At 41.5% G+C, this 15,117-nt stretch overlaps 1 protein-coding gene across 1 annotated transcript in view; it reads left to right on the top strand.

Moving 5' to 3' along the window:
- Positions 1-15,117, top strand: part of RAB8B (RAB8B, member RAS oncogene family) — a 67,292-nt gene that overhangs the window by 47,163 nt on the left and 5,012 nt on the right. The window contains exons 3-7 of the mRNA XM_001929029.8: positions 3,247-3,307; positions 9,211-9,288; positions 10,568-10,657; positions 11,790-11,855; positions 14,980-15,030. Of these exons, the coding sequence (XP_001929064.4) occupies positions 3,247-3,307; positions 9,211-9,288; positions 10,568-10,657; positions 11,790-11,855; positions 14,980-15,030 (346 nt within the window). The remainder of the gene's footprint in view (positions 1-3,246; positions 3,308-9,210; positions 9,289-10,567; positions 10,658-11,789; positions 11,856-14,979; positions 15,031-15,117) is intronic.

Below are 15,117 nucleotides of genomic sequence, written 5' to 3'. Positions count from 1 at the left end.
AGCTGGAACATCTTTTTTTTTGTCAGAACCAAGAGGAGAACATTGTAAATCAACTATAATAAAAAAAAATCTTAAAAAAAAAAAGAACCAAGGGGAAATAGGAAAGATATCTCCACCAAGAGTGGGATGGGAAGGATAATATCGCTCATTAACTCTTATAGCCAGAAGAGAGGTCTGGGAACTCATTCTTCCAAAATGCTAATTTTATAGGGGAGGAAACTCAACTCTAAACCATGTCAGTCACTTTTTCATTGTAGTTACTGCAGCCGTGAAATCACACAAGGCAAAGTGTAGGCAAGTGGGAACCCCCAAATGAAGTGCACATCTAGATGCTAGCCTCTAAATGAGGACTTGGGACCACTGGCTTCCCTTCTTAGGGCCTCCTTGTCCTCATTTGTGAATTGGTCAGTCAGACTGAGGACATCCGGGTTCCCTTCCAGCTCCACTGTTTTATCACTTGACAATTTCTATTCTTTAAATAAAAAATGAGATGTTCCCTTGTGGTGCAACAGGTTAAGGATCCAGCATTGCCATGGCTGTGGCACAAGTCACAACTGTAGTGTGGGTTCGATCCCTGGCCTGGGAATTTCCACATGCTGCAGTTGCAGCTAAAGGAGAGAGAGAGAGAAACACTGCACTGGAGAATAAGGGAGGAAAAAGACATGCCTCTCATCTCTCATGTTATAATATGCAAGGCAAAGATCTTATGATCACACAACTCTGACTGGTTAATTCCTAAAAAATTTGTCAAACTGTAGTGAATAAATATGGTTCACTCCGATTGCCTAGTTCAGTATTTTTGGCTTGAACTCAAACTCTAGATTTTTTTTTTTAACCCCCTATAAGCTGATTTAATTTCTTTCGGTATAGGGCCATTTGGAGCCTTGAGGGTTTTTTTTTTTTTTTTTTTTTTTTTGGGGGGGTGATGTTTATGGACCTAATGTTTGATGAGGACAGCAGGAAACAAAGGTTAGAAATTTTGAGCATCATAGACTAAGAAGGAAGCAGGGCAAAAGAGTAAAGTAATATATATGTATCAGCTTTTTCCTTAGGCTGCTTTTCTTTGAATTTCAGAACCAGATTAGAACTGGAACAGGATGTTGAAATCCACCAGCCCTTCTTTCAAAGAGGAGAAAATGAGGACTTAGATTGTTTGTTTATTTATTTATTTATTTTTTGCTTTTTAGGGTTGCACCCTCGGCATATGGAGGTTCCCAGGCTAGGGTCAAATTGGAGCTACAGCTGCTGGCCTACACCACAGCCACAGCAACTCAGGATCCGAGCCACGTCTATGACCTGCACCACAGCTCACGGCAACGCCGGATCCTTAACCTACTGAGTGAAGCCAGGGTCGAACCCCCAACCTCAAGGTTCCTAGTCAGATTCATTTCCGCTTCGTCACGACGGGAACGTCTCAATTTAAATATGTTTAATAAGATTTTTTTAAAGAAGGAAACACAGAGAATCTCTGACTGTGCTGTGTAGTTCTGATCATAATAAGGAGTGTTTGTAGGAGCCTGTGGGTGATTAGCTAATTAGAACTCTGTGGCACTATTTATCAATACTCTTGGCAGCAAAATAGTGTCCATTCAATCTTCATGACCTACATTTAGGATAGTAGGGTTTCTTATCCATCCTTGCTGCAGAACTGGTTCTAAATCAAGTAGCATGTTAGAATCAAAATACAGTTAGTCTGCAAGTTCCCTTCATGGCTCAGCGGTTAACAAACCTGACTAGGATCCATGAGGATGCCAGTTTGGTCCCTGGCCTGTGGGTTAAAGGATCCAGCGGTGACGTGAGCTGTGGTGTAGGTCGCAGACACGGCTTGGATCCTGTGTTGCTGTGGCTGTGGCGTAGGCCGGCAGCTGTAGCTCCAATTCAGCCCCTAGCCTGGGAACTTCTGTATGCCATGGATGTGGACCTAAAATGCAATGCATGTATATATGTATATATATATATATATACAGTTGGTCTACTCAAAGGTGCTTGGCTTCTGTTTTCCCCATGATTCGTTTGCTGAGTACCAAACAAGTGCCACTGTGTTTTATCCTGATGAGTGAGAGGATGGCAGGATAAGATGACAAAAGTGTGAGGCATGACCCTGCACTAAACATCCAAGACCTAGGATGCTTGAGTCTCATTCAAGGCTGTGAGCTGTTTAGTGGCAGAGCTGGAACCACAGCCCACCTGAGCCTATTTCCTCTTTGCGGAACAAAGATGATGGTGATACCACCACATTGGGCTGCGGTGGGCATCATGTGAGCAGTGTGTGCAAGTATTTTGTAAGATATCCGTAAATGTTAAGATATTTATAAATATTTTTAATTTACTACATTTCCCTTGGGCCTTCATCTCATTTGAGTTTAGTATGAATTAGATTTTTAGTATAGTTCCCCAAATGCTTATTTTTTTAAAAGCAATCAAATTGTACAATTTAGTTTTGTCTTAATAGCACAGGGAATGAAATTAGTTCTGACAGGAAGTGGCAAATTTAGGAATATTGATTTTCTCAGATTCCAAGGAAATTTGACTTCCTTTATTAGCGATGGCTTCAGTAAATGTAATTGGAACCATTTGCATTTTTAAGAATGTATTTTAATGGTACACCATCAGCCAAAAAGCAGGAATATATAGGAATTTATGTAATTTTGAGGTGGTTATATTTTGAAGTCTTTGGAAACATCTCAGCAATTATGTGTTGGACTCCTGGGTCTCATTTAATCACAGGCTCTATACCTGAAAAAGTTCTTGAGTAGATCCATTTTAGCGTGCTCTGCTGAGCAGAATTCACACAGTAGTAAGTCCAGCCCAGTTGCTTGCTTTGTACAGAAATCAGACTTTCAGTCAAGAGAGCAAAATGCCTTAATCATCAGGCATTTATAAAAAAGGATTAGAACTGCCTCTAGGAGTCCAAGAATTTAGAACTATTCTCTATTCTTTCCCTCACGTGGTTGAGTAATAAAACGTGCCAGTTCCTAGCAGGGCCATGCATTTTCCCACTGCTGCTTTTACCGTCAAGGTCTAAGTTTTTCATCCAAGTCATTGTGAGCTCCTGACAGGCGCCCGTGGCCATCGCCGCCTCCAGCTCCCAGCCGCACAACAGGCTCCCTTTGTGTCTCGTTCCCTTCTCCCTGAAACTGCTGCGTTTGTGAGCAGACCACAGTTATATCCCCTTCAGCACAGTCTTTCCTCAGCCATGCTGGTGATGACTTTTCAAACCACTCTCTCCTTTGTTTCAAATTTTAGGGACACAGCGGGCCAGGAAAGATTTCGAACCATCACTACAGCATACTATAGAGGAGCCATGGTGAGTGCGTTTTAGGGTTTTTGTGGAAGGAGAACATGAATATTCATTTGTCAGGTTTGTAAGATTCAAGCTAGAGTCTAGTGCATTGGAAGAGATAGCTTTTTTTTATGTGAAAGCAAGACATTTAAAGGGTTTTTTATGTTTTGTGTTGAGTTGCAGTATACTCTGCCTTTGGTTTTCACCATGTTAATCACATAATTAGCGTAAAACTCTGCCACACATTCTAAGTGATTGTATATTTTTGTGCTTTTTCCTTTTACTAATACCTTTGCCAGATCTTAGCAAACCGGAAACTTTGTGACTGAATGTTCCTTTCTTGTGCCCTCTCACCCTTCAGCCCTGCCACCATCATCTCTTATCTCTCACCAGGTCCACAACACCCACTCCTATTAGAATCTCCTCCCCCAGATTCTGCCAGCTGGCCAGGAAGTACCAAATGATCTGTGACTCTTTGAGGTTTAGAATCTGGCAGATCTTGACTACCAAGTGCTTCTTTGCTATATCCTAGCTTTGTCCTTACTATCATAACCTCACCACTTGGCTATTTTCCTTTTGAGGATAGTTCATCTGTACAGTCCATTTATATTGCTCATTGGCTCAGGGCAGATTCTGTGTGCTGTTGAGAATGGTGGTGAATAAGACAGCTTAAAATCTGAGCTTGGACTTCCCGTCGTGGCTCAGCAGGTTAACGAACCCAATAGTATCCATGAGGACGTGGGTTCTATCCCTGGCCTTGCTCAGTGGGTTAAGAATCCGGCATTGCAGTGACTTGCCTCGGATCTGGCCTTGCTGTGGCCGAGATGTAGGCCCAGCAGCTGCAGCTCTAATTCAACCCCTAGCCTCAGAACTTCCATTTGCCACAGGTGTGGCCCTAAAACAGACAGAAAAAGAAAAAAAAAAAAAGCTGAGCTTTACTGAATCACGCCTAGAACGTCAGGCCCAGAATGGGACTTTCTCTGTAGCTTTTAGGCCTAAGCTTAACTTGGAGCTTTGAATGATGATGAAGCCCAATATGCTCCGAGTCTTGGAAGGTTGAACGGTTGAGATCACATAGCCCAGCCTAGTAGACTGTGGGGTATTGGCTGCCATCATACCCAGCTTATTGCATTAAAGAGTGTTGTGCTCCTGAGACTGGTGTAGGGGTGACACCTGTAGGGGCGAGAGCTGTCCCTTTACCTTCAGGAAGATGTAACCTGAATCCGCAGATCCCTTATGATCTTGCTGCGTTCCCTTCCTCCTCCACTGACACTCACCCTCCAGTATTTGAGTGCCAGTAACTCATCCCCACACAGAGGAGGGAGATTCCTTTGGAGGACTCCCTTTTTTTCTGGAGAGGGTGGCTACGCCCCACTGCATATGGAAGTTCCCAGGCCAGGGATAGAACTCTAGCCCAGAAGCATCCCAAGCCATAGCAGTGAACTCCTGGGGATTCCTTTTTAAAGCTCTACCACCTTGACACTATATACCACCAAGCACTTTATACATATGTGTTCTCTACCCTATAATGCTTTTAAGATTATGAGAGGTCATCATTTTAAGAAGGACAGTTGACAGCTACTCTCTATTTTGTTCAGATTAGAATCAAAGGGAAGGGACTTAATCTTGTGTGCTGGGAAGAAGTTTATTGGTTGTTTATATCTCCCAGAAAGGATTTTAGGGGTAAATAAGGTCATCTTAGCAGACAAGGATGATTTAGAATAGTTGATAGGTAATTTTGATTAGAGGCATCTTATAAACATAAGCCTTTCTGTTGACCAGTTTTTTATTTTCTAGAAGTGATGTCTTGATACTACCTCAAGCTTGTTTTTCAGTAAAGAATGGGCAAGAACACTTAGAATATGGAGCAGTTGTTTCCCTTGAATGTGTAGCTCTAGTTGTGGTATGAGGAAAGGTCATTGAAATGTGTTCTTTAATTTAGATTTGAGGATTTTCTGTCTTTCATTTCTCTACTGCCTAGCCTTTTTCCCATTACTGCAGATCATTAGAAATTGTTGCTCTCATAAGACAGAATATCTATCTCGTAAGATAGAATATTGAAGGTAGGGATTTTTATCTCTTTTGTTCTGCTTTGATGCCAGTGCCTTACATATAGTAGATGCTCAATAAATACTTGCTGAGGGGGGAATCAGTGGAAAATTTCAGACCTAGAAATAGTCTTAGATACATCTTCAGACAATCCTGCTCCACTCGAGTCGTGGATCCTGCATGTCATCTGTTCCAGTGGGATGTAGGGCCATCGTGTTCTCGTCCAGTTGTGTTCTCACTTCAGCAAGTGGAGGTTCTGGCAGGTTTAGTTCGGTTAGTTCAGGCATGCAGCGTTTTGGTAAGCATGGTACTGAACCTGCCACCATGGCAGATTCTTTTGGTGTATTTCAAATTATTCAGCAACATTCACAGGCATAGCAGTAATGCTGATGGACGGTCTGACTTTGGAGGGGGAAAGGGGACCATATCATTGTGTCGTCAACATTTCTCAGTACTGTTTTGTGACTCTAAGGAGCCTGTTGTTGTTAAAGGTGTGTATTCTTGATTATACAAAGTTGTTTTTTTTTTTTTTTTTGTCTTTTGTCTTTTTGTTGTTGTTGTTGTTGTTGTTGCTATTTCTTGGGCCGCTCCCGCGGCATATGGAGGTTCCCAGGCTAGGGGTTGAATCGGAGCTGTAGCCACCGGCCTACGCCAGAGCCACAGCAACGCGGGATCCAAGCCGTGTCTGCAACCTACACCACAGCTCACGGCAACGCCGGATCGTTAACCCACTGAGCAAGGGCAGGGACCGAACCCGCAACCTCATGGTTCCTAGTCGGATTCGTTAACCACTGCGCCACGACGGGAACTCCCCAAAGTTTTTTTTTTGATTAAAGTTTTTAACTGGTGTACCTGAATTCGTATTTCCACCTGATTGATAATATGAATTAGCTTACAAACATAAGAAATAATCGAAGGATTCCTGCTATTGAAACCAAATATATGAAATAATAATATCTGTCAGTGATTGAGTCCAAGCTGGGGCCTGGGTTCTGGGTGAAGTACTTTACAAATAACATCTCAGTAGGTCCTCAGAAATCCAGAGTGAAAGATGTGCTGTTCTCATTTTCCAAGTGAGAAAAATCAGACCAACGGGGATAAGATAAGTGTCTCCAGGATCCCCCATTGCTTGGTGGAGCTTGATGCCTCTGACACCAGAATCTGTACCCTTAACCACAACACTGTGTTCACACTTCTCTGCTGACTGCCCAGAGTGCCACTTGACAGACAGAAAGCAGTGAAGATTGAGGTTGTCTTCGTAGCCGAAAGAGTAGTTTTTTGGTTAATTTCTTTTTTTTTAATTTGTCTTTTGTCTTTTTAGGACCACACCCGCGGCATATGGAGGTTCCCAGGCTAGGGGTCCAACTAGAGTTACAGCTGCTGGCCTACGCCAGAGCCACAGCAACGCAGAATCTGAGCCGCGTCTGCGACCTACACCACAGCTCATGGCAACTCTGGATCCTCAACCCACTGAGCATGGCCAGGGATCGAACTTGTATCCTCATGGATACTAGTCAGGTTCATTACTGCTGAGCCACAACAGGAACTCCTGCAACTGAACACTTTGAATCAGGAATTATTCAGACTGCATTTTGAGGAGTTTTTTTGTTTTGTTTTGTTTTGTCTTTTGGCCACCCTGTGGCACATGGAGTTCCTGGGCCATGGATCAGATCTGAGCTGCAATTTCAACCTGTGCTGCAGCTGTGGCAATGCTGGATCCTTTACCCCACTGTGCTGGGCTGGAGATCAAACTGGCATCTTGGTGCTGCAGAGACGCCGCCAATCCCATTGTGCCACAGCGGGACCTGTGATTTTTTTTTAAATTGTGGTAAAATATATGTAACATAAAATTTACCATGTAAATTTACAGTTCTCCACTTTGATTCCTTTTTTAATTACCTTGGTAATTATAAAATCTTCTTTACAGTGTAGCCAAAATTAAACATTTGCATTTGAGGCTAGAAGAAGGGAGGATAGAGAAGAATACTTTTTGTCATTTAAATGATATAATACATATTTTTCTGTTTGTCAAAAGGTTACATGTAGTATAGAAAGCTTTGAAAATTACAAGAAATCATCCAGAATCCCACCACCATGAGAGAGAGCTTCTGTTAACATTTTGCTGTTTCCTGGATTCTTTTATCTATATGTACTTATGTGTTTTATATTTATTTATATTTATGCTTTATACTTATTTGCAAAGTTGGAAGCCAGACCTTGAAGGACTTTACCTACCATTGAAGGGATTTTAATTTAATTTTGAGTACAGTGGAGGAATACTAAAGGCTTTTAAGTAGTGAAATGATAACTCTGGTGCCTTTATGGAGAGGATTAGAGGAGGTTAAGAATGAAAGCTGGGAGACTTGAGTAATTCAGGTAAAGGCCCCTTGATGAGAATGTGAATAAGGCCTTGCATGTGAGGTGGAGGTTGGGTATCAGGTTGTGGAGATAGTTGTTGAGTCTGTAGGAGTCAGTGACTGACTGGTGGTGGAGATGGCCCCCAGGGATCTGCTTGGGCTGGTTGGCAGAGCTGTATTCAAAGCGAGAGTACAGGGCTGAAAGGGAGATCTGAAGGGGACAAAGACAACCTCCTGTTACACTTAGTGGTTTTTGGTGACCACAGGGGCCATCTGGGAGCCAATGTCCAGTCAGGGGTCTCCAGGGCACACCTGACCCCCCCCCCCTTTATCTCTTTGGCCTCATCTTGTGCCTTTTCCTGGGGGATGTGGGCAGTCTTACCAAGCTGACGTTCTTTTACTTAATATAGTGGCTTCCAGGCCTTCCTAGGGAGCAAGATATTTAGCACATTTCTGCTATGTCCTAGGCACTGAGGGCCTCCCCTTTTCACCCTAGCCTCTACCCCTTGGCCCAACTCAAGTCCACCCAGTGCTCAGGCCTTAGCTTTTTTTCTTTTCTTTTTTCTTTCTTTCTTTTTTTTTTCTTTTTTTTTGGCCACCCCACAGCATATGGAGTTCCCAGGCTGGGGATCAGATCTGAGCTGCAGTTGCAAGCTACATTGCAGTTGTGGAAGTGCCAGATCTTTTAACCCACTATGCCTGGCCAGAGATGGAACCTGCATGCTGGTGCTGCAGCGATGCCACCAATCCCTTTGTGCCACAGCGGGAACTCCAGGCCTTGGCTTTAATGTCTTTTTTGGTGGGGGGAAGCCTTCTCTGACCATCCCACAGCCCCTTAACCAGATTAGATTAGCATTTTTACTCAGAGCCCCTCTAGCTTCTTCATAGCAGTTGTCAACATTATAATTAATTGTATAATCATTGGTTCATTGTTTTCTTTGCTAGCCAGCCATGAGAAGAAAAATCTTCCATTGTTTCATCATGTAAATAAGCACTTTTCACTATTAACCTTTAATGAATTAGTGATTGTGGTAAAGGTGATACACCCTTCCACCTGACCTCATATGATAAGAACTGAAGCTGGAAGGAGGTTTAAGTTAAAAGAGAGAACATTGAGAGTCAGAGGCAATCACTTCTGTTGTGCACTTGCTTATTCTAAGCAGAAATCATCTTGCTTCTTACCCTTATACAAAGATTATAATCTTACTGCCTTAAAATTATTTCTCTTTATATGGACTGATCAACATGTTACTAAGTAAAACACAGGCACCTAAAATATGTCTTTTGTTATACAGATTTAATGAAAGGCAACATCACATTTTAAAAGATCTGATGTCTGATATTTTTAAATGGTTTATCTTCTAATGTTTATTTTTGTTTCTTTGTCCTTTAAAATTTTATCATAAATTCCTTTCATAAAGACAGAAAAGGACTAAGCATAGGTTTTAGGAGGAGTACGTTGACATTATATCCTTTACCTTTAAATATGGAGAGTACTAAATCTTTCTTTTTCTCTTGTAGGGAATCATGCTGGTCTATGACATCACAAATGAAAAGTCCTTTGACAATATCAAGAATTGGATAAGAAACATTGAGGAGGTAAATGTGGAGAGAGGGTGAATACCGGAGAAGAGCCCTGCTGGGTGCTTTGTAAGGGGCTCCTCTGTCTCCCTAGTGCGCATTTGAGCTGCTAGGACAGAGAACTTGGGCACGTCAGGCCCTCCTGCTCTCAGGGGCGCTGTGGCAGGTGACATCTCTGGTACATTTCAGAAAGAAATCTGACTCCGAGGGAGTACTATGGTGGCCTGACAGGTTAAAGACCCAGTGTTGTCACCTCAGTGGCTTGGGTCACTGCTGTGGTACAGGTTCAATCCCTTGCCAGGGAACTTCCACATGCCATGGATGTGGCCAAAGAGAAAAAAAAAAAAGAAGAAATCTGACTCTGAAATAATTTCGTACACATTTATATATTAACCTACATGCATTTACTGTTTAAGTAGTTCAGATTCCAAAATACCTTCTCCATTGGCTCCCTCAGTATGGAGATTTTTCCTTCTTTTACCCAAGCTAACTTTTAGAAGCTTTGTTAGATAACCTTATTTTATTACTTTTTTTTTTTTTTTTTTTTTTTTTTTGTCTTTTTGTCTTTTGTTGTTGTTGTTGTTGTTGTTGTTGCTATTTCTTGGGCCGCTCCCGCGGCATGTGGAGGTTCCCAGGCTAAGGGTCCAATCGGAGCTGTAGCCACCGGCCTATGCCAGAGCCACAGCAACGGGGGATCCGAGCCGCGTCTGCAACCTACACCACAGCTCACGGCAACGCCGGATCGTTAACCCACTGAGCAAGGGGCAGGGACCGAACCCGCAACCTCATGGTTCCTAGTCGGATTCATTAACCACTGTGCCACGACGGGAACTCCCTATTTTATTACTTTTTGTTCATGTATCAAAAAAGACATGAGGATGAATGCAGGCCTTTGGGGAAAAAGTTTGCATGGACCCTCATGATGTAGGTTTGCCCTCCTCTCATCTTTAAATTTTTTCTCTGAATCAGGCCTGTATTTAGTGAAAGCTTATTTATCCTTCTTTCTTTTTTTTTTTTTTTTCTTGGCTGCCCTGCAGCATATGGAATCCCTGGGCTAGGGATCAGATCTAAGCTGCAGCTGTGGCAATGCAGGATTCTTAACCCACCACGCAGCCAGGGATTGAACCTGCATCCCAGAGCTTCCAAGATGCCACCTATCCCATTGCACCACAGTGGGAACTCTGGTTGTTTGTCTTCATACTAAATTTGCAGATATGTTTCTGACAGGTTAAGATTTGCCTGTTGAATAACTGTTTTGCTCAGACTGTATTTATAACATACTATTTTCTCCCTGCAGCATGCCTCTTCAGATGTTGAAAGAATGATCCTGGGTAACAAATGTGATATGAATGACAAGAGACAAGTGTCAAAAGAAAGAGGGGAGAAGGTAAATTTGAACTGAATGTATAAAGATTAGAATCTACTTAAGCATTCATTTTCTTACTTTTATTTAATTATTGATTTAAGATTTTAAACTACCTGTATTTTAATCTATTAAAAACAACAAAGAGATAGAATCCTTACATGAATAGTATGAATTAGTACCAAGCTCCAACTCCGTATTATTGTGAAGTCATGACTTATTAGGAAAGAATTTGCTGTTTTCTCAGAGATACAAATTGGTCCTTTTTCAGATTCCTGCCGCTTTGAGTTCAGGCTATTTTTTCCATATCTGTGTGAAATTGACCAGTTTTGAGGTTAAAGTGATTCATTTTCTTTGAAAAAAAAAAATAGGATAGGTGAAGTTTCAACAGTAATTATTTTCCTGTTCAGTATTTTTTTTTCTAAGAATATTTTACTACACATCAGCTTTATGTCATTATGGATAAACTCTTTGTAAACTCATCAAGCTGTGGATGTCTTTTAAAGGTCATTTATAAGCATTTCTCTATGTTATGTCCTGCAAAACAAAAGAGTATTATATATACACATTCATTTCTATGACATTTTCCAAATTGACAGGGATTTCAGTTGGGTTTTTTTTTTTTTTCTTTTTTTTAGGGCCGCATTGGAGGCATATGGAGGTTCCCAGGCTAGGGGTCTAATCGGAGCTATAGCCGCTGGCCTACACCACAGCCACAGCCACATGGGATCTGAGCCGTATCTGCAACCTTCACCACAGCTCACGGCAATGCCGGATCCTTAACCCACTGGGCAAGGCCAGGGATCGAACCTGCAACCTCATGGTTCCTAATCGGATTCATTTCCGCCGTGCCACAACAGGAACTCCTTATAGTTTTTCTAGTAAGCATATTAGAGAACTAAAAGTATAATAGAAAAAAAGGAAGTACTTATTGTGTTTTGATCAGAGGTAGTGCCATTTTACTTAATGATAAAGTTAGATATCTAAATTTAAAATACTGTAGAAGAAAGGGAAGAAACTTGAGAACCACAGGAGGTCTGAAACAAGTACTTTCCCTTTGGGACTTTGAAAAACGTAAAAAAAAAATAAAAATTAAAAATGCTCTCTATGTTCCAGAAACCTGCACTGCATTTAAATGTCTTTGTTTGTCTTTCAGTTAGCAATTGACTATGGGATTAAATTCTTGGAGACAAGTGCAAAATCCAGTATGAATGTAGAAGAGGTAAGAAAGAAATGTTTGACTGGTAACGTAGCTAATATTAGGTCTCAGGTTCCAGTGTTCAAGCTTCGCCCCAAGCCTTGTTATTTTCTGACCGAGTGAAAGCTTTGTGGGAACTCCACTTCCATTTTGTGAACTTTTGTGCTTCTGACCTTTATGTGGACCCTGCTTGTTAGATTTCCAGCACCCACCCTCCACATGGAATGTATTAAATTGCTTGATTCAGAGTCACTGAACAGAAGATGGAAGTTCAGTGGAAGTTCAGTTTCACCCTTTGGGAAGCTGGAAATCCTGCTCTAGCCATGCAAGCACATTTATCCTCAGCTCATTTATCATCCTTCATGTCATCCTGTAGTAGCCTGTAGCACGGATTCTTGATCACTTTCATGTGTGCACTCTCTAGAGCAAATTAAACTGTTAGCTTATTGAGCAGATTCCCTTCCTGTACATGTTTGAAGTCAATTAAGGGTGATACATTTTAACACAATGGCATTAAGTAAAATAAGCAAATATGTTTATCAGAGTGGTTTTTGGTTTTTTTGTTGTTGTTGGTTTTTTGGTTTTGTTTTTTTGGCTGCACCTGCAGCATGTGGAAGTTCCCAGGCCAGGGATCAAACCTGCGCTGCAGCAGTGACCCACCCAAGCTGCTGCAGAGACAATGCAGGATCTTTAACCCGCTGTGCCACACAAGAACTCCTTTCAGAGAGTGGTTGTAATAAATTTTCAGTAAGTGAACTGTTAAAACCAAATTATCTGGGGTTCCTGCTGTGGCTCAATGGGATCAGCAGCATCTCTGCAGTGCTGGGCTGCAGGTTAGACCCAGCCCAGCACAGTGGGTTAAGGATCTGGCTCAGATCTGATCCCTGGCCTGGGAACTCCATATGCCATGAGGTGGCCAAAAAAAAAAAAAACCAATAAAAAAACACCAAATTATCTAAAGTCTTCTGAGAACAGATTTTTTCTTCTTTCTTTCTTTTTTTTTTTTTTTTTTAGGGCCACACCCACAGCATATGGAAGTTCCTGGGCTAGGGGTCGAATCAGAGCTGTACCTGAGGCTTACACCACAGCCATGGCAATGTCAGATCCAAACCTTATCTGTGACCTACACTGCAGATTGTGGCAACGTAGTATCCTTAACCTACCGAGCAAGGCCAGGGATTGAACCCACATCCTCATGGATACTAGTTGGATTGTTAACCCACTGAACCATGATGGAAACCCTAAGAATAGATTTTCTTTACCACGGCAGAATTGTTGACAATCTTTTCTTTTTTAAAAACACTTTTTAAACTGACCATAAAACTAATACATGTACTATGTGTTAATACGTATATTTACTTAACAGTAATACCATTGGTTTCCTAAACACGTAATCCTCAGGCTACTCATTCTTCACCATGACATCATGGCTAAAAATTGAGACTTAAATGACTTTATGGACTAGTGAATACTGATCAGAACTTTTTCTTTGTTTTAAATAACAAACACTCTTTTTTTTCAGGTTGGCTAATGGGTGTTAGGAAACAGGAAGCCTTTACTGATTTATTTACTCAAGCGTAGAAATGCACAAAACTGTTTCCTTCTGCTTGCCACCAAAGAATTTTCTTTAATCAGAAAGAGGGGAGCCTCTTCAGTCAGCTTTAATGATGGAGACAGGAGAAAAGCCTACTTACTGGGATGGCCCACATAGGTTTGTGCCCACTGAGTGAACTCCATACCCTGGCTTAGTGGAGCAGGCTTCGGTGTTTTTTATGTCCTATGTCCTGATCATACCTGCAGCTTAGAGAGAGCATTGAGCTATGGAAATATAGAGCTGGGAATTGCTTATTCTGGCCAGGTATTTTCCAGAAGTTAGCACTTTCCCCAGAGCTTTAACTTAACTTTGTAAAAATGGGTATGGGCTTACTTAGAAACTCAGCCTTACAGGTAACCAGTGTGACGGTGAGACACTGACACTGAGTTATCAGATTGCTTCTATTTGACTGGATTGGGAATAATCCTTTTCGCTGAACATTTTTAGGGGCTTCGGGAGTGATTGGGAGCAATGAGACTGACCTAACAGAGGGTTTAGCATGGAGACAAGTGATGAAGCTTTAGGAGTCCTGGCTCTATACAAACAAGGTGGGGGTGATAGGTTTTTAAAATGTTTGGTTTGGGGGTTTCATAGTGACCTAGCAGTTAAAGATTCAACACTGTCAGGGAGTTCCCGTTGTGGCTCAGCAGAAACAAATCTGACTAGTATCCTCACTCAGGGGGTTAAGGATCCGCCGTGGTGTAGATTGCAGATGCAACTCGGATCTGGCATTGCTGTGGCTGTGATGTAGGCCAGCAGCTACAGCTGCGATTCAACCCCTAGCCTGGGAACCCCCCATGTGCCTCCAGTGCGACCCTAAAAAGACAACAACAAAAAAATTCATCATTGTCACTGCTGTGGCGTGGGTTCAGTCCTTGACCTGGGAACTACCACATGCCAAGAGTGCAGCTAAAAAAATAAAAATAAAATAAAATAAAATGTTTGGTTTGGGTTTGGGTCAGGAGAAACTAGGTATAAAATGCAACTGAGTTTTGTCCTGCTGCTGTGTGTTCTGATTTCCACAGTGGGGAACTTAGCTGAACTGTGGGAACTGTTGGGATTTTGGAATGTTAAGACATGGAAGATTATATATTTGCAGGTAGTAAGAGTGAAAACAATTTGAACAAGAGGAGGTTGGGAATAAAAGTGGAGATTTTTGCCCAAACAGATTTTAGATCCCTAGGGTAATATTCATCATCTTCTAGACCAGGAATTGTGCCCCACTCAGGACAAACAGATACCTTAGAGCTTCTACCTCTCAGGTGCTCTGGGAGTACCAAGGAAGGTACCCATAACTCACCAAGTGCTATGTTAGGATATTACATGCAGAAAATATTGCATGAATGGCTGAATGACAGTTTGATGACCTTGGAAAATGTTTATGATGTAATCAAAAAAATAAAAAATATTCTTTACTGGGATTGTAATTATGTTCTTTTCTCAGTTAAAAACCTTAAAGTAATATATTTTACAGTGAAGTAATGAAAAATTCTACATTTCTGTTTTTAATTATTTTATAAATATATAATAATGAAATTTTTGGTTTACTTTTAGGCATTTTTTATACTCGCACGAGATATAATGACAAAACTCAACAGAAAAATGGTTTGTATGACATAATTTTTCATTTTCATTATGCTATTTTAACATTTGTTTTCTTGGAGTTCCTGCATGACTCACTGGGTTGAGAAT

Source organism: Sus scrofa, chromosome 1 (assembly GCF_054392235.1).
Source record: "Sus scrofa isolate SSC_HxYL_T2T_F1_AM1 chromosome 1, Sscrofa_HxYL_maternal_Yorkshire_Landrace_v2.0, whole genome shotgun sequence".
NCBI classification, from domain to species: Eukaryota; Metazoa; Chordata; class Mammalia; order Artiodactyla; family Suidae; genus Sus; species Sus scrofa.
Note: the sequence above shows the minus strand (reverse complement) of the source record. Positions and strands in the feature narration are given on the sequence as shown.